This window comes from Pristiophorus japonicus, chromosome 6 (genome assembly GCF_044704955.1).
Source record: "Pristiophorus japonicus isolate sPriJap1 chromosome 6, sPriJap1.hap1, whole genome shotgun sequence".
Taxonomy (NCBI): domain Eukaryota; kingdom Metazoa; phylum Chordata; class Chondrichthyes; family Pristiophoridae; genus Pristiophorus; species Pristiophorus japonicus.
Genome location: NC_091982.1, coordinates 198,324,897 through 198,347,419, shown reverse-complemented (window position 1 = coordinate 198,347,419; position 22,523 = coordinate 198,324,897). Strand labels below are relative to the sequence as shown.

Sequence of the window (22,523 nt, the reverse complement as noted above, 5' to 3'; positions counted from 1 at the left end):
GGCTCCCGACCACCTCACCTTGTAAATAGTTTTCACTTTGACTTTGGGAGGGGAGTGATGTTGTGTATCTGTAAAGCATGCACTCCCATGTTCCGTCACCAGGGAGTGCATCCCCTGAAGTCCCAAGGGATCCCAGCATCCCTTGGGAGCACTGTATATAAGCCGGCCCCTAAGGCCTGTTCCTCACCCTGGAGTGTCTTATTAAAGACTGAGGTCACTGTTACTTTAACCTCCCTGTGTGCAGTCTCATCTGTGTTAGGAACACGATTAAAAACAATTCAGAATTGCTTCTTTAAAGCTCCTAATTGAATCTTAATTTCTTTCAATTGTCAACCCGCCTCTGCCATGGGGGTTTCTCACACATAGCCGAAAGCGCTGCAGTTAAACGCAGAAGTCGACAGGTTCGAGCCGGCTCCCCGACCCGCTGGCAGTTTCATGCTTATTAACCACCCGGCCACTTCCAAACATACTCACATTTTTTAGGTTAAAATTCCTCCCATTAATGGATTTTTTTGACAATCCGACATCGTCATGGTCACGAGTTATTTTCAGATTTCTAAAACTGCATTCAAATTCTCAAACTGCCATGGTTGGATTTGAACTTGGGTTTATTAGTCTAGTTCTCTGAATTAGTCCAGTGATAACACTACCATACCCACCGTCGAGAGTGTTTTTTACATTGAATTTTAACCATACTCGCCCAGTGCAAATCAGGTGGGTAGGCAGTTAAAATGCCCTAGGTTACTTATCCGCCCTGAAGCCGCCAGGATACTGCCATCCGCGATTTTAACCAGCTCTCCTGAGTAGGCGGCAAAGACCCAAAGTCAGCAGGGTCCATTTTTACATCTGTATGTTGGGTTCCAATTATGTCATCAGGACCCGAATGCAATTTTACACTAGGCCTGAAAAGGGAGGCTGTTGTGGCTTTCCCTCCAGGTCAAGTCTGGACAGAAGTGGATCATCCCCATACTTCCTTTATGGGTCCAGGAGTGCTCCTCCGACAAGTCAAGCTTAGGCTTCTCCTGCCCCAGACATTCCCCATCCCGATCACCCCCCCCATGAGAAGCCCTTGGAACCTGATCCTGCTATTACCTGCTGCAGATGGGTGGGAAATGAATTCGCCAGTGCAATTTCCTGCTGGAAACCAGCTGCCAGTTAAATCCATGCCCAATGAGTAGATCTTTAAATATTGTAAATCATATTCATGTAATCAATAGAAATCAAGATCCAGCATAAGCTTGGGATAGAATAATAGAATGTACTGCTGAGCAAGTCATCTCGTGAGGATTCAGTAGATTTTGTTTGATTTGTAATATTATGTCCACAGTGGAGAAACACAAGAAGTGATTTTCAACTGCCAGCCGTCTGTTTCTTGCCTGAAACTAGAAACTGCAGGAGCAGCTCAGTTGACTCAATGATGCCCAAGGCCCACTTGGCGCAACTTTGAGGCAGCCCTGTAAATAGGCAAGCAGCCTGCATGACTGTTTCCAGTAGGAGGCTGTGCAAATATGTGAATTGGGGTTCAATGCCAATCGGACCCCATTTGCAATCTTTCATGTACAAATGGGCGCAGCATGCTCCATGCACATTCAGCCCAAGCAGTCCTTAAAGGGAGTGCTGGAATTGGCTCAAAAAGTGCTCCTCCTGGACCCACTGCAAACTCTAGCCTCCTATCAGGCCATGAGAGGCCCCCCTCCAAGATTATCTCTGCCTTCCAGACCGTCTGACCTGCTGGCTGGTTCAGCGCGGGAGTCACCTGATTTCCTACCTTACCACAACTGGTATACTGCAGTTGGGGTGGCTGTTTGGCAGCTACAATTTATTTAAATAATAAGGCCCAAACCAGATTTGGGCAGCCGGCTCAGTCTCTCTGTCAAATTTGTGCCTGTTTTGGGCAGAAGTTGAAGATTGCACCCACAAAGTCAATTGCTGGATAAGGAAACTGAAAGCTAGCTAAAGTACAGGACAATAGCTGAATGTTTTGAATTATCTACTCTAAACTAAATCATGTAGTTGATTTACTGAAGCCACTAATGGATAGTTCAGATGCCAGGTATTTGAGACCAAATAATATATTTAAAATTTAAATTGAATTCTTGGATTTTAGTACTATTCAGGATTAATGTCTAATCAAGCACAATCAGGTCACAAGATTAATAATCTACCTATTATTAACATGGAATGCACATTCCAATTCAGAAAAATGTCCAGTTTGACAAATGTTCTATCTACAGACATCATAAATAGAGAACAATGGAGTTCTGGGTCACAGCGATATTCCTTGCAGCTGAGAAAGTTCCGTTTTCACGCCAAGCCGTGTTGAGACCCACTAAAGCCCTAGATTAATTCTAAAGTTGAACTATCTTTGCACTGAAGACATGGCATTATCCACCTGTTGTTGTGCCGATCCAACGAGCCATGGTTCATTCGCAAATCCTATTTCCCGTATAACCGTGTTTTGATCACTGATGAATCACAACGTAACATCAGTTTCTGGTGCGCTTGTCCGTGCCATTTTCATACAGAGGGACCAGGGAGAAACAGTCATTTCAGACTGCATACAGTTTAAGGAGCCATTATAGTTTCTAGAATAATTATGCACAGACAGTGCAAAAATATTAAAACGTTGCACTTGCACAAAATAAGCATCTAAAAACAAGTGTAAGTTCCGGAAACACATGCAAAAGAATTTTGTACAAAGGAAAAATGTGCAAAGATTTCCTCTATCGGAAAGGTTTTGAAAGTCCATTCCTAAGTTTTAAATACAAGATAATTTTATATAGCCAGAACTTGATACAAGCTAAATAGCTTGATGACAATAGATGCATTTCTTTTACATTAGGCACTGTCTCGTAGAATAAGGCCGTTCACTTACTTGCCAGCTGCGTACACCTCTGCTGTATCAAACAGATTTATTCCATGTTCATACGCAATTGTCATTAGCTGCTCAGCCACCTGTAAATACAAAATATAAAAGACTGCTGAGCTGTGCAGTACAAAATGTCTGAATACTCTGTGCTAGGCCCTAATTTTCCATTCTTCTTCATTCAGCATTTTTCTTGAAGGATGGGATTCTATTCCCTGTCCAATCAACCCTGGGCAGTCATGTGCTTGACAATTCAGAAGTTAATATCAGAAGCACTCTATAAAAGGGGAGGAGCATGCCTGAGGGAACATACACCATTATTAGTTCATTTTTTCTCAATTCCCCTATTGTGTCCTTAATTATTTGACATCATACAAGTTACAGGGGCATTAAAATTCTAGAACTGGCTACCAGTTAAGTATATGAAGGTAATACTCCAACCACCTTGTTCTCTTCCTTCCTAAAACAAGAAACTACAATCAGTAAATCATTATAATGGCTTCGGCAAAACCAGCTAAAAGTCACTAAAACCTTGCTTGTCACTCCTCCAGAGATGCTTGACACTAAGATGGGGACTGTTTTTCAAAATTCATGTAAACCCCAGCTACTTTTATTCCAAGGATCCATCATGCCAACCTGTCTCCCGGACATTCGGGTAGACATCTGCAAAGTATCAGACCCTTTGGGGCCGAAATTGTGTATCGAGGTAACCGTTGAGGCCGAATATTCTGCGCCCAGTGCAGACATCCGGCCCCGGAAACGAAATTGGGCTTACTGCCCCCAGGAGGAAGTGGAGCTCAATGTCAGGCGCTCCACTTACTGTCGGGGCTAGCGCCAGGGGCGCTACCTGTGCAAAGGTTGGAGCACTACGTGGCCTCTATGCATAGTGCTGACGCGTTTCAAGGGCCCTCCCCTTCCGTTAGAGGGGAGGGCACGCTGCAAGCTCTGCAGGGTTTTCAAGGGTCTACACTAGGTCACAGGGGATGCAGGGTGCCGTGGCCACAGCTTGGCACCGAAACAGAGTGCCGGGCTGCACAAACGCGGCACAAACCTCACGAAAATCAACACCGAAGCTGTCAAGCTCTGTAAGAATTTTGTATGTTTCAATGAGATCGCCTCTCATGCTTCTAAATTCTAGGGAATTTAGAACTGGGTAAGAGCATGAATTCAAGTGCCTGGACAATTGTTTATTTGCTCAAGGGTCTAACCAAGTGCTTATTGGCTGGCTTCAGGTCTGCTGGACAAGTTTGAGAGCAGCATTGTCCTAAGTACTAATCAGAGCAGACCACTATGATCTTTTGTAACCAATTTTAACCCATTGCTGAAAATCAGCTTTAGGCTGCTGCTCTTCAGCAACAGGCAGCCCTGCAAGCAACAGACTGGCATCATATTAGTCTTGCTTGCTGCTAGTAACCCTTTGACGGTAAAGGCATCTTCTGAAATTAAGTTGCTAGCCTCTTTTAAGAAGTATCAGTAATATTCATGGGCCATGTCTAGAATATTCTCTGGAGTCAAAGTTCCTTTCAGGGTATCATTTCACATCAGGATAAGCTCCGACAAGTGCAATCTCAATATCATTCTTTTCATGGTTTGGGCCACGTTTCCACACCACAAAATCATAAATTATCCCATCATATTGGCCCATCACTTCCCCCAGAGGTTTCCAATGGGATCCAGGTCATTATATCTCTCTTCTGAGAGATTGAGGTGTCTTTGTACAGGAAACACAGGAAGCTAGCATGCAGGTACAGCAAGTAATTAGGAAGGCAAATGGCATGTTGACCATTTTTGCAAGGGGGTTGGAGTATAAAAGAAAGGAAGTCTTACTATAATTATGCAAGGCCTTGGTGAGACCACACCTGGAGTACTGTGCACAGTTTTGGTCTCATTATCTGAGGAAGGACATACATGCCTCAGAGGCAGTATAACAAAAGGTCACTGGGTTGATTCAGGGATCAGAGGGTTGTCCTATGAGTAGAGATTGAGTAGATTTGGCCTATACTCTCTGGCGTTTAGAAGAATAAGGTGATCTCATTGAAACATACAAAATACTGAGGGGGATTGACAGGGTAGATGCTGAGAGGTTGTTTCCCCTGGCTGGAGAGTCTAGAACTAGGGGGTATAGTATCAGGATAAGGGGTCGACTACTTAAGACTGAGATGAGGAGGAATTTCTTCACTCAGAGGGTTGTGAATCTTAGGAATTCTCTACCCCAAAGGGCTGTGGGTGCTGAGTCGTTGATCATATTCAAGGCTGAGATAGATAGATTTTTGGACTCTTGGGGAATCAAGGGATTATGGGGAGCAGGCAGGAAAGTGGAATTGAGGTCGAAGATCAGCCATGATCTTATTGAATGGCGGAGCAGGCTCAAGGGTTTGTATGACCTACTCCTGCTCCTTGTTCTTATGTTCTTATAACTCCACCCCCCCAGTGACTTAACAAGTCATACAATCTTTAAAATACTTTTCCATGAAAGCCAACCCCTGTCCATATGATGTCCATGGCAATCAAGGAAGTGCTTTCCAAGGAACAACACCTGGGGGGCAAAACTGACCCTTTTTAAAGGCCCATTAGCACCTCCGGGGAGCATTAATGGGGCAGAGGAGACTTTTTGTCCGGGGGAGGGGGGCGCTATCACCTCCCGGGAAAATGGTCGGGAGTTTGCTGTACATGCCAACCCCTTATCGCCCCGAGCCAACCCATTTACAATCTATTTACAATATATATTATCGACTTGGAAGAAGGGACCGAGTGTAACGTAGCCAAGTTTGCTGACGATACAAAGATGGGAGGAAAAGCAATGTGTGAGGACACAAAAAATCTGCAAAAGGACATAGACAGGCTAAGTGAGTGGACAAAATTTTGGCAGGTGGAGTATAATGTTGGAAAGTGTGAGGTCATGCACTTTGGCAGAAAACAATCAAAGAGCAAGTTATTATTTAAATGGAGAAAGATTGCAAAGTGTTGCAGTACAGCGGGACCTGGGGGCACTTGTGCATAAAACACAAAAGGGTAGTATGCAGGTACAGCAAGTGATCAGGAAGCCCAATGGAATCTTGGCCTTTATTGCAAAGGGTATGGAGTATAAAAGTGGGGAAGTCTTGCTACAGTTGTACAGGGTATTGGTAAGGCCACACCTGGAATCTGGAATACTGCATGCAGTTTCGGTTTCCATATTTACGAAAGGATATACTTGCTTTGGAGGAAGTTCAGAGAAGGTTCACAAGTTGATTCCAGAGATGAGGGGATTGACTTATGAGGAAAGGTTGAGTAGGTTGGGCCTCTACTCATTGGAATTCAGAAGAATGAGAGGTGATCTTATCGAAATGTATAAGATTATGAGGGGGCTTGACAAGGTGGATGCAGAGAGGATGTTTCCACTGATAGAGGGAGACTAGAACTAGAGGGCAAAATCTTAGAATAAGGGGCCACCCATTTAAAACTAAGATGAGGAGAAATTTCTTCTCTCAGAGGGTTGTGGATCTGTGGAACTCACTGCTTCAGAGCTGCGGAAGCTGGGACATTGAATAAATTTAAGACAGAAATAGACAGTTTCTTAACCGATAAGGGGATAAGGGATTATGGGGAGTGGGCAGGGAGGTGGACCTGAGTCCATGATTGGATCAGCCATGATTGTATTGAAAGGCGGAGCAGGCTCGAGGGGCCGTATGGCCTACTCCTGCTCCTATTTCTTATGTTCTTATGTTTAGTACTGCCCTGTGCAAGGCATGCGTGAGCTGATGTCAACGTCAGCTTCATGGGTCATGAAGCTGGCTGATATCCACTCTCAGGGCTAGTTAAAGGGGAGGGCGCTAGCGCCCCGGGCCGCCAGCTTTAATGGATTGCCAACTCTCTGGTTGGCTCCACAATGGTGGCCCTAGCGAGGTCTAGGCCGCCATCTTGAAGCCCGACTCTCCATTTTAGGTGCCGGGCTGCAGGTCTGGTTCACCTAGTGGTGGCCATCAGAGGCCTTAGAGAGTGCACAGCACCCCACCCCTTTAAGCGAAAGGGAGTGGCACTGAAGCGCGTCAGAGCTACGCAGAGCATCCGCGAACGCTTGACTCACCGCCCCAGTAGCGCCCTGGGAACCGCCCCCAAAGGAAGTGGAGCGAGCGAGATTGTGCTCCGCTTCCTTTGGGGGGCAGTAAGCCTAATTCAGCGGCAGGGGCAGGATTTCTGTGCTGGGTGCAGAAAGTCCCAGCCCCAGATGGTTATCGCCCCCAATCGCAGGGCAATTCTGCCCCCTTGGACTTTTATTTTCCCAGCTGATCGGCTGTTCTGGGTTCATTGAGATAGAAATTTGTAAGTGGCCTTACAAATGCTGGTCCTGGATTAGCATCATTGAGAGTTAACAAAGTGTTGCATCTTTTAATACTTTTCAATTCAGGGAGATACAAGTTAGCAACTCTGTAACTAAGTGAAATTTTCTGCATTGATTTTATGCCAGTGTTTGACCTTTACTTTTAATAAACCAGTTTTGTAGTTTATAGCATATGTCCTATGGTCCGATAGAGTGTTTATTGTTCTACTATTTCAAGATTAGATCACCAGGAAGCTCATGTCAATTCAATTAATTGATAGAAACATAGAAACTTAGAAAATAGGTGCAGGAGTAGGCCATTCGGCCCTTCAAGCATATAGAAGCAAAAATGTCTGTTCAACCCCTGCACAATACTACATTACCAATTATTGTGCTTTTAAAGTCATCCTTGTTTGTGGAGAAGACTCGAATATGAGAGTGGTCTTTGATACTAAGCACAAGAAATACCCAAGTAAAGCCTAAAATATCAGTTCACCTCAGACAACTGGGTACAAGACAAGTGAACTTCATCTCAATCCAAATGGTACATCAATTGCCTTAAACTGAATGTTATACACTGAAGCACTTTTGACCTTTAATTCAAGGACAGTATGTGTTTACAGTGACAACATGAATTTAGGTTGTTAATTGAACAAGCAGGGAGAGACTAGCTCAAGAAAACTGTGCCTCAACAGTGACCACCTCATTCTATTTGAAGTTATTTCAGCGCAGCAGTGAGTTTCAGAGCAGCACTCAGCCACTTCACATCCAACTACATGAGTGGAAATTCCAGCCTGGCCATCAACACATATCCCAGAAATGGGGATTTTTTGGATGATAGATCGTTTTGCTTCTCAGGAAAATTTGTGCTATGATTGTCCATTCAATTGGTTGATCCTATTTCAGGTAACATTGTTTGCATATGCATTATCTTAAAAATTAGTTTGCACTTTGATTAAAACCTATTGGAGTCCACAATGCCACTATTTTTGGCTTTACATGAATGCTTAAGTCTGGAGTTTCCGCTAGGTTGTGAAATCCATCCAACTAGCGCAAAAGATCAGAGAATTCGAAGCGCAAATTACACTCAGCGCAAATCGAGTTTCCACAATCTTTTCCATTAGTTTAAAAAACATGTTGCTCGAAGCTGGCCCTGCCTATAAAACTGACCACAGCCCCCAGATCGAATGAATCACCATTGCGAGTTTCCGTTTGTGGGCCTTCAAGGAGGCTCTTAAGATTAAGCTTTTTTTTTAGGTGGAAAGATGCTATTGGCATGTTTTAAAAGCTTTTGATTATAATTTTTAAAAATGTACTAAGAAACTGATGATTGTACATCAATATAACTAGCAAATAGTTCTGTATAGTTTTTAAAGTCATTTTCAGTTATTTAAAATCGGGTTACTCACAAGTGGAGGACTAGACACTCTGATTAAAAATGCTTATTTTTTGTGATAAACCTATTTTCAGCTGTATTAATCAAACTGCACCAGGTTACCACTCTTAAATATATCAAGGAATATTTTGTTAAAGCAAAACATTTTTTTAAATTACGTTCTAAAACTGCCCGATTGCATTAGTTCATGACAGAGTTTAAGTTCAGTGAAATGCAAATTAGTTTGCGCAGAAAGTTGAGGAAAACAAAAAAGCTTCTCAAAATTAGCTCAATTTTGGGTGCAATTTGCCCCCGGATCAGCGATTGTGGTCAAAGTGGAAGGTTCCTATTTTACTATAGGATCACCTGTTGGTGTTTCAATCCATGAAAGCCATGTGGAAATTACAGACAACTTTACTGCATTAGCTCTCAATGGAGAACTTCTGAACTTACTTTTGCAAAAATGAATGTAGTCTCCATTTGAGCAATGAAATACATGCAACCTCAAATGTATTTTGTGTAAAGAGGCACTGCTAATAGCATTAGTCTCAGCCTGCAGAATTAGGGAATTGAATCAGGCCCTCACTACAGATTAGCCCTATGTGATTTATTGTCTCATAGTTCTCAGAATTCATTCTAAATTATTGCTGAAATCTGGATTTAGGGTAGGAAATTGTGGTTCCATCATTTCATGCTCCTCTCCATAAATTTAACTGTGAAAGAAGGCTTCATTGCTTGGATGCCTGCAGAACACTCCATCTCTGTATTAATCAAACTGAACAATTCATGGCAATTCATCTCCTGCGGCTAAAACCCTAAGAAACCTTTAGCTAAACAGCATATAGTTATATGAATAGTAGAAAGCATCTTGCATTATTATCTTTCTGGCAGAGTGCCCAGGATAAAGTTAAGTAATTCCATCCATTAAACAGCCACATCTTGCACCATCAGGTGGCCATCAATTTTATTTGCAAAGCTGTGACATGAAGCAATCCCCATACATTTGCAAAGCATTGCACCCTAGACTTAACTTCTCAAGAATGTTGCTTGTTCAGTCTTTTTAGATGGTGTTGAAACTCCATTGCAAGATCCTTCCTCTTCCTAGCTGACAATACCTCAGTATGCACCTGCTGTATGTGAAGAATGCTACCTTGGTAAAGTCTACTGCCTTCCCTCCCATTGATCCCCACAGCATTTGATAGGAGTTCCATTTCCAACTCTGGGTGCACCATCTAGTTAGATTCTGTAGCTATAAGCTAAAGTGAACTGATAATCAAGTGTGCTGCTTCCCTTTTATGGAGGGGAGAAAAAATAAAGACATCTCGACAAACAATCATATGACATTTCCTTCTGTAATACCAATCCCTGCGGTGTGTAAAGAATGTATTATTTTGAAGAATGATAACGACTCTGTCAAAGTAGGGAATGTAACTTTTCTTCAAATTTTCTAGTTGTCTAAATATTACACCAACAAAATACTCTTCAGTTTACAGTTTAGGAATTCATTACGTTTTGCTGTATAATTAATTTAAGGCTTTATTTTCCGTTGATAATGAAAAGGATTGTACCAACTACTTACCACAGTATAAATGAAAACAATTACCACAGAGCCCACAAAACTGGTAGGTAATTGCACATGTTGAAAGATTGCGGGGAACCATGTACCATATTTGAATAGACTAAAACCTTCCACTAATTCTGTCTCTGCTGTGTCACGAAGCAGGATATTTGCAAAGGTGCTGATTTGGCACAAACTACATTGCTAATGACATTTGAACACAGCAAGCACACAGCTGGGTTGATAGCAGCCTATTTCTAATTCTTCACAAAGTTGTCAGTTAGATAATATTTTTTTTTAAATACTGTAACATAATTTTCTAGTTATCTAAATATTACACCAACTAAATGCTGGACTAAATGTTCTATATTATTTAAGTGATAGTATGTAAATGAGAGCTACAGTGGAAAACTGGAAGGATTCAGAAGTGCCTGAGAAGGTTTTGTAGTGCCCAGTGGCAAAGGCTCCACACTTTACAAGGATATTAAAACAGGTGCCTGTGTTTCCCCTCTCCAGGTGTGGAAGTAAATGTACCAGAATTGAGGGAATTCCTTAACTTGGAATTGTACATTCCATAGCGAATACAATTATGCCTCAAATGACAATTGTAACATAAATGTTAATTCCAAATATACTACATTAACTTCATTCTTTAAAAATTATGCAATGTCATATTCTTAAATGAATAAAACTGTTCTTACCTCATCGGAAATCTGACCTCCAAATGTCACCCAGGTTCCTAGAAAGAAAATAATATACAGAAATTCTTTGTCATGCCAGGTATTACTGCAGGCAACATAGATGAAATGAGCTGACTGTTTCACATTGTATTTAAAAAAAAATATTCAATTAAATGGGTTTTTAGCCTCTCCCAGGAGATCGCATTGTTCCGGGTGGGGTAGAGAGTAAAATATTGTGATACATGGAGTATCGCAGTTGTGAATGGCGGAATGGCTGAGCCGGATTCTCTTTACCTGTCTGCTATTGTTCATTGTTCATAGTTTATATATAACCTCCAGGGCTGCTGACCGAGGGCCGTGTGGTTCTTTGTCAGCCGATGTGGACATGATGAGCCGAAAATGGCCTCCTTCTGCACTGTATGTTTCTAAAATTAACATATTAGGCAAATGCCAAAAGGTATGTACATAATATTACTTAACGGCAATCTTTATCTTTAAATCCCTCTCTGGCCTTGCTCCTTCCGATCTTCATAGCCATCACCAGCTGTACAACCTCGTTCCCCAAACTCTTCATGCCTCTGACTGTGAGCTCATGTGTAACCCTCCCCACACCCCTAGCCCCCACCACATCACATGATTGTTAGTCATTGCTTTCAGCCCCCTCGAGCCAGTCTCTGAAAGTCTCTCCCTAAACCTTTCCATCTCCAACTCCTTTAATCTTCCATAAAACCCACTATTTTTCCCAAGATTTTGGACACTCCTCCTAATCTTTCCTTCTTTGGCTCAGCGGCCATTGTAGAACAACAGCCTTTACACTCAAGAGAAGATGCAACACATTGGGCCACATTGTGCCCAACCCACTCCAAACTCAAAGACAGCTGTTGACAGGGAGTATCCTTGAATACGAGACAGTCACTTTCCCAGTTTCTTCATATCAGCTGCATAATGGCATAACTTTATTCCAACACATCATGCAACAAATCTGTGCATAATTAAGCAATCCTATTGCTTTTGTAGTTAGTCTGTTGATTACACTGCTATAGAGCTAGCCATTAACTGTGCAGTGAGACAAAGATATCACAAACCAGAGCAACAAGGAGCTATTTGATAGCAGTCAAGATGGAGGACCAATCTGAGTGCCCTGTGGTTAATGTGTCACTTTCCACGGACCTCTTACCACGGAATCAGATTAAAATATATTAACACTATTATGTACATTATATATTTCAGAATTATCTTTTATTAGTGAAGTCGATTACCATTTTGAGTACAATTAGAGACACTTTCTGCATATGTGGTCATCTCAGGCATACGAGGCATCCAGGACCTCCCCAAATCATGTACATCATAAGCTTCAGTTATATCACCACATGAATTATACTTGTTTCTCTTATAAGTTTATGAAAATCAAATACAAAAACTGAGCGATTTAACCCTTTAGGTATAAATATAGGCCAACTGCACCATAAGTCTTAACTACCTTGAAGACTGTACTTCTGCTGAAGCTAAACTTTATACTCTCCTGGCTTTTCGCACTCCACTGGCTGCACACAGCTAAATCTACTTATGGAAGTTGCATTTTTGCTGTGAGCACAAATTAAGCGTGTGGGAGAAAGCCTAAACTGCAACAGTGAGTTTTTCAATAGCTCTTCCTTGTGGCCTAGCAATGCCAATATGGATACTCAAATCATGTGTAATATAAGAACAAAAGAACATAAGAATAGGAGCAGGAGTAGGCCATTCTGCCCCTCGAGCCTGCTCCACCATTCAATAAGATCATGGCTGATCTTCTACCTCAAGTCCACTTTCCTGCACTATCCCCATTTCCCTTGATTCCCTTAATATCCAAAATGCTATCGATTTCTTCTTAAATATACTCATCGACTGAGCTTCCACAGCCCTCTGTGGTAAAGAATTCAAAAGATTCACCACCTTCTGAGTGAAGAAATTTCTCCTCATCTCAGTTCTAAATGGCCGACCCCTGATTCTGTGACCTCTGGTTCTAGACTCCTCAGTCAGAGGAAACATCCTCCCTGCATCTACCCTGTCAAACACTAAAAATTTTGTATGTTTCAATGAGATCACCTCTCATTCTTCTAAATTCTAGAAAATATAGGCCTCATCAACTCAATCTCTCCTCATAGGTCAATCCCCTCTTCCCAGGAATCAGTCTGGTAAACCTTTGTTGCACTCCCTTGATGGCAAGTATATCCTTCCTGAGGTAAGGAGTCCAAAACTGTACACAATACTCCAGGTGCGGTCTCACCAGGGCCCTATATAATTGCAATAAGATGTCTTTACTCTTATACACAAATCATCTTGTAATAAAGGCCAACATACCATTTACTTTCTTAATTGCTTGCTGTACCTGCATGTTAACTTTCAGTGCTTTGTGTACAAGGACACCCAGGTCCCTCTGAACACTAACATTACCCAATCTCTCACCATTTAAAAATGCTCTGCTTTTATATTTTTCCTACAAAATAGATAACTTCACATTTCTCCACAGTATATTCCACTTGTCACGTTCTTGCCCACTGACTTAGTCTGTCTATATCCCCTTGAAGTCTCTTTGCATCGTCCTCACAACTTACATTCCCACTTAGCTTTGTATCATCAGCAAACTTGCATATATTACATTTGGTCCCCTCATCCAAATCATTGATAGAAATTGTGAATAGCTGAGGCTCAAGCACTGATCCTTGTGGTACGCCACTAGTTACAGCCTGCCAACCCGAAAATGACTCATTTATTCTTACTCTCTGTTTTCTGTCCATTAACATAAGAACATAAGAATTAGGAACAGGAGTAGGCCATCTAGCCCCTCGAGCCTGCTCCGCCATTCAAAAAGATCATGGCTGATCTGGCCGAGGACTCAGCTCCACTTACCCGCCCGCTCCCCATAACCCTTAATTCCCTTATTGGTTAAAAATCTATCTATCTGTGATTTGAATACATTCAATGAGCTAGCCTCAACTGCTTCCTTGGGCAGAGAATTCCACAGATTCACAACCCTCTGGGAGAAGAACTTCCTTCTCAACTCGGTTTTAAATTGGCTCCCCCGTATTTTGAGGCTGTGCCCCCGAGTTCTGGTCTCCCCGACCAGTGCAAACAACCTCTCTGCCTCTATCTTGTGTATCCCTTTCATTATTTTAAATATTTCTATAAGATCACCCCTCATCCTTCTGAACTCCAACAAGTAAAGACCCAATCTACTCAATCTATCATCATAAGGTAACCCCCTCATCTCCAGAATCAGCCTAGTGAATCGTCTCTGTACCCCGTCCAAGGCTAGTATATCCTTCCTTAAGTAAGGTGACCAAAACTGCACGCAGTACTCCAGGTGCGGCCTCACCAATACCCTGTACAGTTGCAGCAGGACCTCCCTGCTTTTGTACTTCATCCCTCTCGCAATGAAGGCCAACATTCCATTCGCCTTCCTGATTACCTGCTGCACCTGCAAACTAACTTTTTGGGATTCATGCACAAGGACCCCCAGGTCCCTCTGCACCGCAGCATGTTGTAATTTCTTCCCATTCAAATAATATTCCCTTTTACTGTTTTTTTTTCCAAGGTGGATGACCTCATATTTTCCGACATTGTATTCCATCTGCCAAACCTTAGCCCATTCGCTTAACCTATATAAATCTCTTTGCAGCCTCTCTGTGTCCTCGACACAACCCGCTTTCCCACTAATCTTTGTGTCATCTGAAAATTTTGTTACACTACACTCTGTCCCCTCTTTCAGGTCATCTATGTATATTGTAAACAGTTGTGGTCCCAGCACCGATCCCTGAGGCACACCACTAACCACCGATTTCCAACCTGAAAAGGACCCGTTTATCCCGACTCTCTGTTTTCTGTTAGCCAGCCAATTCTCGATCCATGCTAATACATTTCCTCTGACTCCGCGTACCTCTATCTTCTGCAGTAACCTTTTGTGTGGCACCTTATCGAATGCCTTTTGGAAATCTAAATACACCACATCCATCGGTACACCTCTATCCACCATGCTCGTTATATCCTCAAAGAATTCCAGTAAATTAGTTAAACATGATTTCCCCTTCATGAATCCATGTTGCATCTGCTTGATTGCACTATTCCTATCTAGATGTCCCGCTATTTCTTCCTTAATGATAGCTTCAAGCATTTTCCCCATTACAGATGTTAAACTAACCGGCCTATAGTTACCTGCCTTTTGTCTGCCCCCTTTTTTAAACAGAGGCGTTACATTAGCTGCTTTCCAATCCGATGGTACCTCCCCAGAGTCCAGAGAATTTTGGTAGATTATAACGAATGCATCTGCTATAACTTCCGCCATCTCTTTTAATACCCTGGGATGCATTTCATCAGGACCAGGGGACTTGTCTACCTTGAGTCCCATTAGCCTGTCCAGCACTACCTCCCTAGTGATAGTGATTGTCTCAAGGTCCTCCCTTCCCACATTCCCGTGACCAGCAATTTTTGGCATAGTTTTTGTGTCTTCCACTGTGAAGACCGAAGCAAAATAATTGTTTAAGGTCTCAGCCATTTCCACATTTCCCATTTTTAAATCCCCCTTCTCATCTTCTAAGGGACCAACATTTACTTTAGTCGCTCTCTTCCGTTTTATATATCGGTAAAAGCTTTTACTATCTGTTTTTGTGTTTTGTGCAAGTTTACTTTTGTAATCTATCTTTCCTTTCTTTATTGCTTTCTTAGTCATTCTTTGCTGTCGTTTAAAATGTTCCCAATCTTCTAGTTTCCCACTAACCTTGGCCACCTTATACGCATTGGTTTTTAATTTGATACTCTCCTTTATTTCCTTGGTTATCCACGGCTGGTTATCCCTTCTCTTACCACCCTTCTTTTTCACTGGAATATATTTTTGTTGAGCACTATGAAAGAGCTCCTTAAAAGTCCTCCACTGTTCCTCAATTGTGCCACTGTTTAGTCTGTGTTCCCAGTCTACTTTAGCTAACTCTGCCCTCATCCCACTGTAGTCCCCTTTGTTTAAGCATAGTACGCTCGTTTGAGACACTACTTCCTCATCCTCAATCTGTATTACAAATTCAACTGTGATCACGCATTCCGAGAGGATCTTTTACTAGGAGATCGTTTATTATTCCTGTCTCATTACACAGGACCAGATCTAAGAATAGCTTGCTCCCTTGTAGGTTGTGTAACATACTGTTCTAAGAAACAATCCCATATGCATTCTATGAATTCCTCCTCCAGGCTACCCCGTGCGATTTGATTTAACTAAACCTCAATCCATGCTAGCATATTACCCTCAATCTCGTGAACCCTAATTTTGTTCAATAACCTCTTGTGTGGCACCTTATCAAAAGCCTTCTGAAAATCCAAATGCACCATGTCCACTTGTTCCCCCATACCTATTCTTCTAGTTACAACCTCAAAAAACTCTAACAGATTTTTAAAACATGATTTCCCTTTCATAAATCTGTATTGACTCTGTCCAATCCTATTATTATTTTCTAAGTGCCCTGTTACCACGTCCTTAATAATAGATTCTAGCATTTTCGCGACTACTGATGTCCGGCTAACTGGTCTGTAGTTCTTTGTTTTCGCTCACACTCCTTTCTTAAATAGTGGGGTTACATTTGTTACCTTCCAAGTCATGGGAACCATTCTAAAATCTATGGAATTTTGGAAGATGACAACCAATGTATCCACTTTCTCTATAGCTACCTCTTTCAAAACGCTAGGATGTAGGCCATCAAGTCCAGGGGATTTATTGGCTTTCAGTCCCATTAATTTATCCAGATCATTTTTTTAATGGTACTCATTTCTTTCCGTTCCTCATTCTCGCTAGACCCTTGGTTATCCACCATTTCCAGGGGTTTCTTTTGTGTCTTCTTCCTTGACGATAGACACAAAGTGGTGTAAATTCAGTTGTCTAGCGCCTCAGTTAGCGGGCAAAAGGGGCTCGATCCGTCATGATGTCACTCCTTGTGCAACGGCCACACTTGCGCCCCGCTCGCTAAATTAGGTGTGGCCACCTCAGTTAGCGACCGCCAATAATCATGTCTGAAGAAACAGTCAGTGCAGCCTTCCAGAGTCGTTAACTGGTGGCTATTTAAAGGGATGAGGAAGCGCTTCCCTCGGAGGTCACAGTCAGTGCAACGTTTACACAGAGCAAGGTGCGTGAGCCTCCGAGTTTGCAGCGGCAGACAGATATAGCAGTACAGCTCGAGAAAAAGTCATTTTGAAAACTTTAATGGGGGCATTACTATGACACCGGCATCACATTCCACATGCTCTCGTAAGGCAGCATCAAGAGAGAATGGCTTTGGCCATGTTGGCGGCTGAAGGAGGAGAGCCCCTACACATCGGGCCAGTAGGCCTTACCCCCACGGCTTTACCGGCTGCAACGCTCATACCTGGACCTGTCCGAGGAGCAGTGTGTCAGAAGTCTGCACTTCTGAAAGGAGATTGTTACAGAGATATGCCATCACCTACAGGCAGACCTGCAGCCTCACATCAGCTCCAGGACTGCACTGCCCGTCGCAGGGAAGGTCACAGTGGCACTCAACTTCTATGCCTCAGGCTCCTTCCAGGCTGCAACAGGGGACATATACAGCATTTCACAATTCGCAGAACATTGTTGCATTTGAGACGTCACACAGGCTCTCTACACATGCAGAATGGACTCCATTATGTTCCCGATGACCAGGGAGAAACAGGATGTGTGCGCATGTGGGTTTGCCAGGATAGCGGGCTTCCCGAGGGTCAAAGGAGCAATTGACTGCATGCACGTGCCTTGCGAGCACCATTCCAGAATGCAGATGTCTTCAGAAACAGAAAGGGATACCACTCCCTAAATGTGCAGCTGGTGTGCAACACGCAGCACATCCTCGCAGTCAATGCTCGCTATCCTGGAAGTGCAAATGATGTGCTTATCCTCCGGGAGAGCACTGTGCCACGACTGTTTCAGCCACCACGGGAAGGCCGAGGCTGGCTGCTTAGGGACAAGGGGTATGGCCTGGCCATCTGCCTTATGATCCCCCTCCACAATCCCACCACAGAACCAGAGGAACGCTACAATGAGAGCCATGCCGCCACCCACAACATCATAGAGCAGACAATAGGGCTGCTGAAGCAGCGATTCCGATGCCTGAACTATTCTGGAGACAGCCTTCAATACTCCCATCAACAGGTCTCACTATTCATTGTAGTGTGCTGCATGCTGTACAACTCAGCCATTATGAGGCCCAGGCCTTGCCAGTGGGGATTGCAGGCCCACCTCAGGAGGAGGAGGAGGGTGAGGAACAGGAGCCTGGTGATGCCCTGAACGTTCAGTAAGATGGCGAGGACCAGCAGCAGCCACGGAAGAGGCAGCATGCCAATGTTGACAGTACTAGGGCTATTCACCAGTGGCTCATAAGGCATCGGTTTGCTTAAATGGAAGGAGCTGAGGGATGCAGGTAACAGTGACCACGCATTCTGCCACGATAATGCCACATCTCCGTCACAAGTCCACAGTCAAACAACAGAGGCTGAAGGGGACGGTCAAAGTAACAGTTTATTTTTCAAACATCCCTCAAACAACCCCAGAATCCCCACACCCACAAATAAAACAAAATGGAGCTACCGCCCCTTCAATGAACACAAAACATCATTATTCTGCAGAACATATGTACAGAGGTCCCATGGGGACACATTTCCTCAGTGCATCTTGCGCTGGCATTTCCCACCCCTCCCACGCCTACTGCTCCTCCTCAATGTGGTCTCAGTGCCTGCAGCAAGGCCACTTGAGGGCTGTTCTGTGTCTGAGGGAGACAGGATAGATGGCGTACATTGATGCCTTGGACCAGCTGTGGGCCTGGAAGGCCCGACTGCTGACTGCATCGCCTCAGGATGGGTGGCAGCATTGTCAGATGGCTGGGGTGCAGGCTGTGGCGGATGCAGAGGCGGACTGGCAGAGGCGGGAACCAGAATGCGGTCATCGTGAGGAAGGACAGCACCTTCCATTTCCAGCGGGCCACTGCCACTCCTCCGGGGCGGTGCCACAGCATCAGGAGCAATATGTGCAACCACAGATTGCCGACCTGCTGCGGCACCGTCTGTTCCCCGTCCGACTGTGGCAGCAGTCACTGCTTGCATGGCATCACTCTGAGACTGCATAAGCGCAGACTGTGCTTGAAACGCTGCAGTCTGAGATTGCATGCCAGCAACCAGTGTCTGCATGACATCATGAAGACCTTGTGTGGCTTTGGCCTGTGATGCCATGGCTGCTGCCGCGTCAACCTAAAAGTAGGTGTCCTCAGGCTGAGTTGGGAGCTAGAAAGTGAGAGATGCTTGGATGGGTGGGGCATAACTGGTGAAGCAATAGAGAGGTTTTAGGGTACCCCAGCAACAAGAAGCATGGCCTGGTACACATAGAGAATGGGTGGGCAGCATAAAGCCTTTAAATTATGTAAGACAGTGAGACTTACATGAACACATTGCAAGGTTAATGTAAAGGGTACTCACCCTGACGACCCTAGTGAGGTTGTTGAATTTTTTGCAACATTACGTTACTGTCTTGGCCCCGTTTTGCGGGCAGAGACTTGCTGGGCCACCTCCCTCCACAGCCTCCTGAACACCCTTGGCGATGGCCTCCGTCCCTCTTGAGGATGTAACACATTGTTGAGCCTCTCAACAGCCTCAAGCAAGGCCTCAAGGGCCTTGACCAAGAAGCGGTGCGCTCTGTGCCTTCCTCCTTGCTCTTCCATTTTCCCGCTCTCAGGTCCGTGAGGAGGTGGAGCTGCACATGTGCATACTTACCTTGCTGCCCTTTAAAACTCGGCTTTTCCTGGGATCTAAATCAGACTTTGGAACTAGCGACATAGCTCGGCAATATTTAGCGACAGCATTTTCGTTCAATGCGTTAAAATTACCGTTCTGTCTAGATTAACGCCTCAAAAGGGGCGCAACCAAATTTTCATCCCACAGTATTTGTTTAATGGAGTATTATCACCAAAGTGACCAGTTCACTTTATGCCAGCTTCTTGAAACTGCTTGCAAGCACCGAAAGGCCAAAATAAAAATAACAAAGTGGAGTCTTGTGCAAGATTAAGTTAAGCTTTTTAAAAAGCTAATTAGTATACAACAGATCAATAAAGAATTAAAGTGTTTGGACTTCAAAGACTTAAATTTTCTGTGAAGTAAGAATATTCCTAGAGGTTCATGTTTTCCTTTGATATAATTTTTTTGAACATTTAATTGATTATCCTTCTGCTTTGAGACATTTCTATGTTAAAGGCAACACAGAACGTTATAAACGCAAGTAGTTGTTTAATCCTCACTCATCCGTTTCATATATATATTCAATTGATGTAATACATCAACAATGTTTATGGATAAGTATTTGATATTGTGAAGTTCTAAAATCTGTAAATAAATAGAGTAGATCTGTCATTATTTAGTACCAGAACACTAATAAAGTCCTGGAGCTAAATTGCATTAAGCCACTTAAGTACACATTTTATCACATACAATTTTAATTAGTACAAATTAATAAGAAAATCATGAATTGAAACTGATTTTAAAAGCTCTATCTAATTCACCCAGCCATTTTGAAAGAAATATAGCCCAGCTCTGACCAGAAGAATTAACTTCAATATTATTCCACGAACAGCACAATACGCTACCTAAGAGCATGGGTACGAGACGAGAAAAGACCACACAAGCTTTCACAAACCTTGTACCCTTTCATGGGTCTACTTCACTTATTTAAGGTCCTGAAGGAAGTGTTAGAATAAATGTTGCCCGACTCCCAAAGCTAATTAAACAAAACTCCTGAATATGTATCCATTTCCACTATTCAAATCTGACCTGCTGCCATCCACACAATATTGCTCCTCAGCCCTAACAGCACACGAGCCACTGGCCAGGAATTACCTTGGAGCTACTCCCATTCTGCCACTGTAACTTAGTCGGAAGTGTGGCAGAACTTTGTTTCCATGCATAAACGGGTTTTGTGCCACACTTCAGGCGAAGTTATGTGTCGAAGGAAGAGGAGGAGCTCTGAGGAAATTCCCAGCCATTGTCGCTCGTGGAGTGCTTGACCGTTTCAGTCCATATTTATCAGTATAGATTTCTGTCTTCTTCTCAACCAAATTTATCCAACTCTTTTTTGAAGGAATTATATTTGCTGCAAGTCTTGTTCCCGTATCCACAACTATCTTATTTCTTCTAATCTCGAGTCCCGCTTGGGGTTTGTTAATTTTGAAATTGAGTCCTTTAGATTTGTAGTTACAGTTTAATTGAAATAACTTGCTTATATCTATATAATCTATGCCATTCAACATTTTAAGGACCTTGGATATATCACTCTTATGCATTGGACGTGCTCAGAAGATGATGCAATGACACTGACACCCCATGGAGAATTTACAGCTCACGAGTAAATGAAACAGACAGCAGTCCATCCAGCTGTGTTGAAAATCAGAATTGAACCATATCACAAGATAACAAAACTTTACTTTGGAGGTCACTTTGGTCATTTAGAACCCACATTTTCTGTAACAGTGCAGAGCTGGGAAGAAATGGCCCAGTAGTGTGAATTCTGTCACTCAGCTTTGCACTGTTGTGGAGCATTGATTACCTGCTCTGCAGACTACTGTTGTGCAGCAACCAACATCTTTGGCATCTAAGACCTCAGACACACAGATGGCCACCACAGTTGGAGGATTTCTCAAAAATGCTCCCTTGATGATGTTGAGGTTCACATGCCAAGAAATGATAATGGACATTTGACTTATGTGGAAGCATAATCAGAACAGACAACAAGGAAGGGTTCAGAAAATATAATCAGTAGGCAAATGAACCACACAAGAACATAACACTTCATAGAAGTGCGGCAGTCTGTGCTCACAGAGATAGAATCATAGAATGGTTATAGCACAGAAGGAGACCATTCGGCCCGTCGAGCCTGCTTTCAGGATTCACCCTCCAACAGCAACATGGATACTGATTGATAGGAATAGGCGGGTAACTCTTAAGTTGCCAATGTTCCTTGTCAATATGTAACAGTGTACAAAGGACAGGAGAAGCCTTTTAATGCATGCAGGTCCTCACAGTTGAAATAAGTTAGATTATTCCTGTGAAAATAGGTAGAATAATTTGCTTTTGCAGTATGTAGAAGTAGTTTACTAATGGAATGACAAGGAGCGCCTCAGGAAATCACCTAGGAAGCCTACATAATCATTCCTTCCAATAGGCCATTACTTCAAAGCAGTGCACTGGAAAAGATCATGGGGTGCATTACACATTACACAAGGGGCAAGCACAATGGTGCACCACATTATACATTCCAACCACTGACAGCAAATGATCATTAATCCAGTCCATATACTACATAATCACTATCACTTGCATAAAAACACTATCAACTGAAACTTTGCCATCATTGTTTCATTTGTGAATTTACATGTATGGTAAAAACAGAACCATTTTTCCACTATGGGTGCCCATTGGAGCCCAACAGGTGTAACATACCTGAGGTGCACTGTGCCATGAGACTTGCAAAGTACAACTATATAACAAGTTGTCCTTGTATTGCTTTAAATGAAGTGATTTGTGTGCACAAAGGGGCCTGTAAGATTTTCCAGCCTCCTCTTGTGAAGTGGTAATTGTGAAATGATAATCAAAACTATTGAAAACTTGTCCATGTGATGTTCTAATTGTATTACTGTATTCAAAAATGAGTTTTGCCTCATTTGTTGGGGAAATCTTTGCGCAATCTCATTCAACATACT

General features: G+C 43.0%; 1 protein-coding gene across 2 annotated transcripts in view; it reads right to left on the bottom strand.

Moving 5' to 3' along the window:
* Positions 1–22,523, bottom strand: part of kcnab1a (potassium voltage-gated channel subfamily A regulatory beta subunit 1a) — a 452,196-nt gene that overhangs the window by 92,353 nt on the left and 337,320 nt on the right. For both annotated transcript variants that reach the window (XM_070882310.1, XM_070882311.1), the window contains exons 3-4: positions 10,801–10,838; positions 2,876–2,955 (exon numbers count right to left, since the gene is read on the bottom strand). In XM_070882310.1, the coding sequence (XP_070738411.1) occupies positions 2,876–2,955; positions 10,801–10,838 (118 nt within the window). The remainder of the gene's footprint in view (positions 1–2,875; positions 2,956–10,800; positions 10,839–22,523) is intronic.